The 8,519-nt window shown below is 44.3% G+C and overlaps 2 protein-coding genes across 4 annotated transcripts; one reads left to right on the top strand and one right to left on the bottom strand.

Moving 5' to 3' along the window:
- The first annotated feature begins 393 nt into the window (after positions 1 to 393).
- LOC139054114 (uncharacterized) lies at positions 394 to 6,303 on the top strand. 2 transcript variants are annotated; one of them, XM_070530677.1, is made up of 5 exons: positions 394 to 832; positions 1,471 to 1,586; positions 2,015 to 2,217; positions 3,565 to 3,671; positions 4,823 to 6,303. In XM_070530677.1, exons 1-5 carry the CDS (start codon positions 489 to 491, stop codon positions 4,935 to 4,937), a joined length of 885 nt encoding a protein of 294 aa, XP_070386778.1. In that variant the 5' UTR covers positions 394 to 488; the 3' UTR covers positions 4,938 to 6,303. The 2 variants fall into 2 exon arrangements, with proteins under 2 accessions (XP_070386778.1, XP_070386777.1); XM_070530676.1 differs by having other exon boundaries at positions 3,565 to 3,679.
- Positions 5,295 to 8,216, bottom strand: LOC135897990 (uncharacterized). 2 transcript variants are annotated; one of them, XM_070530674.1, is made up of 4 exons: positions 7,942 to 8,216; positions 7,203 to 7,349; positions 6,861 to 6,935; positions 5,295 to 6,596 (listed from the first exon to the last, which is right to left on the bottom strand). In XM_070530674.1, exons 1-4 carry the CDS (start codon positions 8,141 to 8,143, stop codon positions 5,485 to 5,487), a joined length of 1,536 nt encoding a protein of 511 aa, XP_070386775.1. In that variant the 5' UTR covers positions 8,144 to 8,216; the 3' UTR covers positions 5,295 to 5,484. The 2 variants fall into 2 exon arrangements, with proteins under 2 accessions (XP_070386775.1, XP_070386776.1); XM_070530675.1 differs by having other exon boundaries at positions 7,203 to 7,327.
- Between the last annotated feature and the right edge of the window lie 303 nt (positions 8,217 to 8,519).

The raw sequence follows: 8,519 nt of genomic DNA, 5'->3' as shown, positions 1-8,519 counted from the left end.
AAATAAATAAATAAATAAATAAATAAATAAATAAACAGTTTGTGGGTTCAGAGAAAGCGCCACCAACCTGTCCCAGTAAGATTCAGTACACGCGAAACTAACTGCGTCACCGCGGCCCAGCTGCTTTTCGCTAACTACGACACAATGTCAGGTGCGGCGAGCGTGTCCAAAAAGTACCGAAACATGTTACAGTAAGGTTGTGGCTTATAGAAAGCGTCGCAGACATGTCCCAATAGGATTCTATGCACGCCAAACTAGCAGGTTTTCGTTAACTGCATCACACTGCTCAGTGACGCGTGCCGTAAGCTTAAATCCGCCTTTTGCGATGCATTGTGGCGCCACTGTGCGGTGGCCACGAGAAACGATTTGGCAGGCGTCGCTCTCGCCGCGACAGACAGCCGCCGCACGCGAGACACGTGTGCAAGCAAGCAGCGTGTGAGTGAAAACCGCAACAACGTGTGCGCACAGTTTGTCGCCGTCCGCTAGCCATGGAGCCCGCTGATGACTGCTTTGTACCTGGAGGTTTCTTCAGCGTGACGAACGGCTGGAAAAAGCGCTTCGGTAACGTCAAAATACCCACGGAAGCGCAGCTCGAAAAACACATGGTGTCGAGCGGAGCGCGCTTCGCGCGACAGCAAATGAAAGGAACGATGTTCCAAGAAGAAGGATACGTGCGCAACGTCATGTACAACGACGTGTCAGCAGAATCCACGTGCGGACTTTTGCGTAGTATCTGCCTACCGTCAATGAAAGGCGGCTATTACATCGTGCACGCCGCGATTTCCAAGGCGTCGGGCTCCATCCTGGCTGGTCATTGCCTCTGCCCCGCAGGGTGAGCAAGCTTTCTAATCTACATCTGGAGCGCGACCTGCATGAACCGCGTGCTGGACATTTAAGTCTGATGGGTTAAATTTTGGAATTCATAACTATACCGGCCCTGCCGTTTTGGGCTAGCTGTTTGCTTATATAAAGGTACGGTTGCTTAAATGTTGAAAAAATACACATACTGCAAATGAAGAAAGCGGGGAGTTCTTGTTTTTGCGCATTTGCATGTATACCGATCGACACGGTCGTGCAGCATACCAATTTGCACTTGTCTGCGACCGTACACAGCCTTGGATTGCCGGTATCACACAGTACACTATTTAGAGGCATATAACGAGAATGACTTCCAAGTTTGGCTGTTTACTGTAAAACCGCTAGTTGTACCTAACTTCGTGCCGGCATAGCTGTCTGACAAGCCGCATCGCATCGTTCAATGATGCTGTTAATGTGTGCACATGGTGTTACAAGGCCAACGCGCGAGTGGTGGTGTGCGGCTCATGTCTGAGATTGGCGCATGTATTTCACGTTGAGTGACGTGAACTTAAACCCGTTCTTTCGAATTCATAAACACTTGATCCCATCTTTTCCTTGATGAATACCTGTTGAGCATGAAAACTCATCTCCTCTTCCATTTTATTCTTGCAGCCTGAGCGGCACATGCCAACATTTTGTTGGGTTAATCCTTCATGCCATTCACTTGGCGCAAAAGGATGCGGCAACGTGCACGGAAGTTCCATGTGCTTGGATTGTTCCTGCCCAAGGTAAGAATGCTACTACTTAGCAAGCATTAGTTAACATAGGAGGCGGCAAAAGTGCCTAAAAAATCTGTGATCACACTTCCGGCCCCTTTCTGCAAACGGTTCTTTGTGGCACCGTGTTGACCATTTAACGTGTTGTAAAGTTTGCATTCGTGGTAGCAGCTGTTCAATATCAACTCATTCACACAGCTACATTGTTTACAGCGTACATGAGTATTGGTATGTGGACAAATATAGGCTACTGGTTTTAATTAAGAACACATATTGGTGTCGCTTCATAAATTCTTAACTACAAGACCTGCATAGAGAAAAAATAATCCCAAACTGCAACATTTAATTTTCTTACAATGGATGTGGTCGTTGGCTAAACATCACAGGAAGCACTTAAAATTTCGTTATTGTACTTGTACAAACAAAACTTTTTTTTTCAGTCAAAAAGCATGAGCCACCTCTGCCTCTGCAAGACATCACTTTTCACACAAGGAAACATGAAGGTGCGAAAAGGCGGCGGTTTGATCCACTGCCAGGGCTCTCACCGAGTGACCCATCTCTGCTTGCTGCCGATCTCGAAAAGGTGGCAGCAAACTGCCTGCTTCTCCATTATATGAGCAAAGAAAACCCAGGAGAATCACTTGTAAGTGCTACACTTAACTCTGCATGCTTGTGATCTGTTAAAATAAGAGTTAGCAGTGTTCCATCAGCATGTGACGACAGACAGGAACAGTTTGAGAGCCCCTTTTACTGTGCTTTTATGCGAAGTACAGTTTGCATCAGTATAACACTAATGTCAGTAGTGTTTATATACGGTGACTTTCTTTTTTATTTCACTAAACAATCTGCAAGCTTAGCAATGAGATGATGCAGCAAACCTGTGATGTAAGTCTTGGTTAATTGAGGCAACTAAACCTCTTTAAAGCCAAAGTTATTTTAAAAATTCTGGCAGAACCTATCTCGTGATGACTGAAATAATGCGAGAGCATTCATGCACATATACACTGTTAAACTGACACAAACATCTGTTCAACTTCCATTCTATAGCTTGTCTTGTCCATGACAGCAGTAAGGGACTGTGAATTCCAAAGTGTGATACATTTAAGGGCTTTCAAATGCTGTGTGCCTTTACCAATGACAAGACCTTTGACGCCTCCTGTAATACTGTAGGTATCAAGTCGGTGATGAACTCCCCAGTGCCTGCTTCATAAATTCTTATAGCCACATGTGATTCACATAATTATCATGCGAGACTGTCCAATCACCTGCAACTTATGCAGCAAAGCATGCGAGTATAGCATGCTGGGCAAGTCTTATTAAATTATCTGTACATAGTTTCCTTAGTTACGTGTATTAAGTGTCCCTTGATTTTTCATACCATGCTTTATAGCTGAATGGAATAACTTCTCTACACAGAGCTGCTGAACCTAATTTTAAAGAATTTTAAATCTTGCGTTGGCATATCTGATGTGCATTGATTACTGTTTACCTCTACGTATGGCTTGAGTTTTTTCTATCCCCTTCTGCAACATGCACATTATTGCACTTTCATATTTACATTTGCTCTTGATTTACAGCACATGTTAGCACGAGTTCATGTCACTGCATCTGAATGTTTTTTTTTAATTTTCTAATGCTAGTAAGCTTGTAGTTTGCTTACTTTCAAAACTGTTCTTTGCTCACCCTGAAAGAAGGCATTTAGAGTACGAATAAATAAAATGTGAAAAATGATTCAGAAGTACAATACTGAGTTTGCTTGTTTAACAACCATGCGCAATAAGGCATGCCAGGTATGAGACCACAATCTGAACCTATTTTGTTGCGCTTCTCACCACTGGCGCATTATGATGCTGTCAAAGACCTGTTTACAAAATCCTCAAATCTTTACTATGCTGCTTCGTATATTTCAAGCTGCACTACTATTCAAGGTAGTCACTAAGCTAACATTTGCATGTTATCTGCGCTGTCTATGTAAAGCACTATATTCCAGGATGAACACAGTCCCAGTGAAGTGGCACCAGAAGCTTCAGACACTCCACTGGTCCCAGACATTGAAGACATCCACAGTGAGACCTGTCAAAGACTCATACAAGAGAGGTTTGATGGTAAGAAAGTCCACTTCCTTGTTTATTACTTTTTTCGCAACTTTTTGTCTTGGCAGGTGTCATTCTGAGGCTGTCTTATTTATATAAGAATGCCCACCTATGTATCTGGGCATCACCTTCACAAGTATCCCACTGAGCAGCAGATAATGCAGCAGTCACTTTTAGACTTAGTGTCTTGTCATTTCTTAACTTTTACAGGGCTGTCGCATAACTCGATGTGTGTGAGCACCCACAGGGTCCTCAAACATATCTGCTTCATCTATGGCATGTTTGTGAAGCACTGTGTGAATGTATAATGGATGTTCCTTTAGCATGAGTCCATCACCTGGATTCATGCACGGCATTTGTCATATATATATGTTGACTGTGTTTTAGCAGAGCATGGAATTGAAAGCATGCACATTTGTCTTGCTCTTCTTGTTTTTAGGCATGTTTAAATACTTGCAATACTGAACCAACTCTACGATTTAGCTATGTTGACCAGCATAATTAGCGAAAAAAAAAATAAAACATAATGAGCACATGCAAGTTACAAGCTGCAGAAAAATTCTTATGTCACTGTGAAAGTAAGCTGTACAATTTTGTAGGAGATTAGTATCTACCTACATTTTAATCGTTGCAATATGCAGTTGTGTCATTTGACACAACCTAAGTACTTTCGCCTCTTTGAGTAGGCCTGTAGGGGTTTCTTTGTAGGAGTAAATAAAAGCTAACCTAATGGTATTAAGTTTCTGACAAGTGATTCAACATAAAAGAAAGTAAGGCGTGCAAACACCAACAAGAGAACTAGACAACATGGCATTTACTTAGTTTGGTTCTCTTGTATCCATGTTTGCATGCGTTACTTTCTTTTAGTGCGATTCGCTACCAACTAGCTGAACTTTCTCTCATTTTAAGCTTCATTTCTAGTACACTTAGCTCCTATCTGCAGTGTTTGTGTTGTCTGGTTCTCTTGTGTCCATGTTTGCACCCCTTACTTCCTTCCACGATGAATCCCCACCAAATAGCTCAACATTGCCATGACAAGTGATGCTTTGTTGACGTCATGCTACTTCTCATTGCTTTAATACAATGTAATGCTTGCTGTACGACTTGTAAAACGGATTCTAAACCTATAAATTAACAATACAGTTTTTTTTGCAGCTATACAGGCCCTCTCGGTGGACAGCAGAGCAGTTCTCGAGTCAACGATTGGACAGGCCGCAAATCCAACCTGGCACATGGAGCAGATTGGTCGGCTAACTGCCTCAATGTTTAAAAGAATTGTGTGGTGTTTGTGTAGCTCTGCGAACATTAGTTGCATGTTTTGTGCTAACTGTTGCAGCGTTAACGAATGAGTGCTGGAGGCGGTACTTTGTTGCAGTGATGTTTGTGGTGGTGATTTGGAAGTGTGGTCCGCAATTTGTATGGGTTGCTGTGATGTGCTGTTGTTTGCCGTGCGCTTAAAAGCTTCAAACTCGGCTCGTAGCTCGGCTAAACTGTTTCGAAGTATTTTGTTTTCTATGGCAAAATGAAAAGAAATAGCATGGCCTAAGCAAATTGTGTAGCATTGGTGATAACTATAGCCGTTACGTCTATAGACATAACAAAATAAATGTGCAGTGTACATGCAAGATAACTGAAAAAGCAGTATCATTTATTTAGAGATGGAAAATACAAATTTCCTCAGAAGGTAGCACAGTAGACAGCGTCGTCGTAAGTACACGTGATATAGTATGAGAGTACACTGTTGTTACACAGTCTGGTCTCTTCTGGTCATAAGCATGGTAAAAGAGGCTCATTTGAAGTAGAGATGTGCGAGCTGGCTACTTGTTCTCATTATTGATTGAAATGATTGGCTGTAGAAAATTGCACAAAAAGGTGCAAGTCCTAAAAATGCTGTCAATAATGTCGAGCATGTTGATTGGCAGTGGTTTGTCTAAAAAATGAAATTCTTTGATACGTCTTATGACTCGCTCAACATGGATCCTAGCGCCAGCTATTTTTCGGGTGGCAATCACGTCACTAGCTGACAATTGGTTCCCCATTTTAAATGGTGGCATGTGGATTTGAATAGATGGTGGAAAAACGCCCTCCAACCTAAAGCCTTTGTCGACCATCACACCGTCCCCCGCATCTAATAAACCCAGTAGGCCCGATTTTTCGACAACTTCGCTATCACTAACATGCCCACCCCACAAATCTGGCACAAATGAAACGTAGCCATCTGGTGTTACCCCAACAAGTGCTTTGAACGTGTTATAATGCTTGTACGAGGAGAAAGTATGCCTCTGTGCCTGTAGTTTTGAAGGTCTTTGGATTCTCACCTCTGTGCAATCAAGGATGACTCTAGTGTTTGAGAAGTCACTGAATGCCATTGGCATGTGCCTTTTGATCTCTGCTAATGTGGGAAACCTTGTCAATGCTGAGAGCTCTTTATCGAGAAAAATTACCCATGTACAAAAGATGCGACTAAGGCATGACTGAGAAATTCCAAAGATTCGAGCCACTTCCTTGGCACAAACACCAGTCCTGAGCCTATACAGCACCATGAAAAGTTCTTCGCGCTTGGAGAGCTGTCTTTCCTTTGCTTGTGTTTTTCCTCCATCCCAATAAACCATGCGTTCTGCATTTTTTTCAATGTGCTTAAAGAGTGCTTCAAACTGTTCCTTACTTTGCAGTCCTGTATAAAACTTAAAAGACGATTTGTGAATAGTATCCACAGAAAACGTGCAGCGTTTTAGCTTTCTGCATTGCAGTTCTAGATCCCTGACTTTCCGTTGTAATGCCACATTTTCAGTTAATAGGTGGTCAGTGTTCTCCTCTCTGCTTAAGGGCGTTGGCTCTAGGACCTCCTGTGGCTCAGTGAGCATTGGGGATGTTGCAAGCAGCAAGAGTGCATCAGCTGCTCCTTCCTCGTCGAATGAAGAGTCTGCACCTGCATTTGCATCAACAAATGCAATAAAGTGACGCTATTGCTTTAGACACAATTCATTGAACACTGACATTTACTCTGAGCATTCGCACTTTGTGCGGAGTGCACTACTCTAATGACCTGGTCACCTGAAAGCAAATTATGGATAATTCATATGTCGCAAACGTGCAAGACTCGCAATGAGCAACATAAGGTGAGCCTCAGAAAACATTTCCAGCTGCATAATGTGACAGTGTGCTTGCCATTAGTTCAAAAGCCACTGCTCACCCTGAACACAGGACGTGTCTGGTTCCCCATCACTGAGACCTTTACAAGTTCCTCCTTGACCTGAAACCTCTGTACCTGTGACGTAAAGTGAGTAATAAAATAGTATGAGTACACACAAAAACGCATGACTCGGATAGGGCATGAAGTGTAGTTCTTAGGGCAAATATCACGTTTCACCACTGCATATATTCCTTTATAGTGTGCCATAGTGCTTGGCGTACATACACAGGCAATGGGGAGGCCAACAGAATGTCAGTTTGCATACGTGTTTTACCCACATAAAGTATATGTACACCTACAAAAATGCCAGAAAATGGCCAGTATGCCCGGAACCGGTGATACCTGCTGTTGGTGGAGCGCCTGTTTTCCTCTTGGAACGCGCCGCGGTACGAACATGGCGGTCGACCGCGTCCTTCTTTCTGAACTGGTCTGTATACACGAACAGCGTCGGTATGAAGTCCGGATGTCTGGGTGACAGTGATGGTGCCCCTGGAATGTGTCCGTTACACAATAAGACGCGCCACTCGACTCCAGAAAGCGCAGCACGGGAAAATGAGCCATAGTACAAACCGTACTACATCGCTATTCGCTAAACGAACATAAGCTTTCTTCAAGAAATATTACTATACTCGGTGTCGACAAGAATGATGAAACGACAAATAGCAGCGATTGCTAACTAGCACCATCAGCTACTTAAACAGTGCACGCCGTTTCCAAATCTGCCCGGCAGTGCAGGCGCGCTTGGCTCCAACAGATAACTACGCCGACATCACGAGCACTCGCTGAACGCTTATGAAGTAGTAAAAGTGTGCACGGTGTAAAGTTGCTAAAGACGGCGTTCTAGCGGCGGCCGCACAGAGATGACAGCAAAAAAACAAAGTAAAGCACAACGCGGCGGCCGCACAGAGATGACGACAAAAAAGAATTAAAAAAAAAAATAAAGCACCGCGTTTCACTCGGCCGGCTCGCGCGAGCAAGAGAACGTTTGTTTCGCTAGCTCAAACACATTTGCGTCTTTCTCGAGATTATTCGTATGAGTCAGTAACGACAAAAACAGAGAACTACGTATGTGGATGCATACCTGTCACAAAGTGCTTCCCGCAGAGTCGAGATGCTGCTGACGGCTGCCATGGACGCCCTTGCGCATCTTGCCGCTTCACAGCCCTAATCCAGGCTTCACGGCGCTGTCGATCTCGTTTTACCGACGGAAATCGGAAAAACCGCACTGTCCTGCTGGGACTGTCACGTGAACTGCAGCCGTACGCGACACACGACATTGGCATCGCGCCAAATTTCGATGTCAATATGTTAGGAAGGCGTGCCGTGCGCGCGGCAGCGAGAATAGCGCAGCTGAGAATCGGCCGTCCGCCGTCTGCTCTAGCGCCTGCCAAATCGCTTCGCTCCTCAGCCGCTAGGGCACTGCGCATGCGCAGTTCGGCGTCGCAAAAGGCGGATTACTTTAAATGCAGCGCAGAGTGTCAAACAAAATGTCTAACCTTGCCGTAATCCAATAGCGCAATGGTGCTGTGTGGAACTGTATAAGGAACGCTAGAATATACCGAGAGCCCAAGAAACCAGGCGACACACACACACACACACGCACGCGCACGCACACGCACACACACACGCACACACAGGCGGACGGGTCGCCGAACAAGC

The sequence above is a fragment of the Dermacentor albipictus genome, chromosome 1 (genome assembly GCF_038994185.2).
Source record: "Dermacentor albipictus isolate Rhodes 1998 colony chromosome 1, USDA_Dalb.pri_finalv2, whole genome shotgun sequence".
In the NCBI taxonomy this organism is placed as follows: Eukaryota; Metazoa; Arthropoda; class Arachnida; order Ixodida; family Ixodidae; genus Dermacentor; species Dermacentor albipictus.
Note: the sequence above shows the minus strand (reverse complement) of the source record. Positions and strands in the feature narration are given on the sequence as shown.

Bases quoted from the DNA above. Each gene is read 5' to 3' on its own strand.
- LOC139054114 (XM_070530676.1), top strand. From the start codon at position 489: ATGGAGCCCGCTGATGACTGCTTTGTACCTGGAGGTTTCTTCAGCGTG. The intron at 1,587-2,014 runs GTAAGAATGCTA...TTTTTTTTTCAG, and splicing joins TTGGATTGTTCCTGCCCAAG to TCAAAAAGCATGAGCCACCT. The intron at 3,680-4,822 runs GTAAGAAAGTCC...TTTTTTTTGCAG, and splicing joins CATACAAGAGAGGTTTGATG to CTATACAGGCCCTCTCGGTG.
- LOC135897990 (XM_070530674.1), bottom strand. From the start codon at position 8,143: ATGCCAATGTCGTGTGTCGCGTACGGCTGCAGTTCACGTGACAGTCCC. The intron at 6,936-7,202 runs GTATCACCGGTT...TTTACGTCACAG, and splicing joins AGGCGCTCCACCAACAGCAG to GTACAGAGGTTTCAGGTCAA. The intron at 6,597-6,860 runs GTGAGCAGTGGC...ATGCAAATGCAG, and splicing joins AGACACGTCCTGTGTTCAGG to GTGCAGACTCTTCATTCGAC.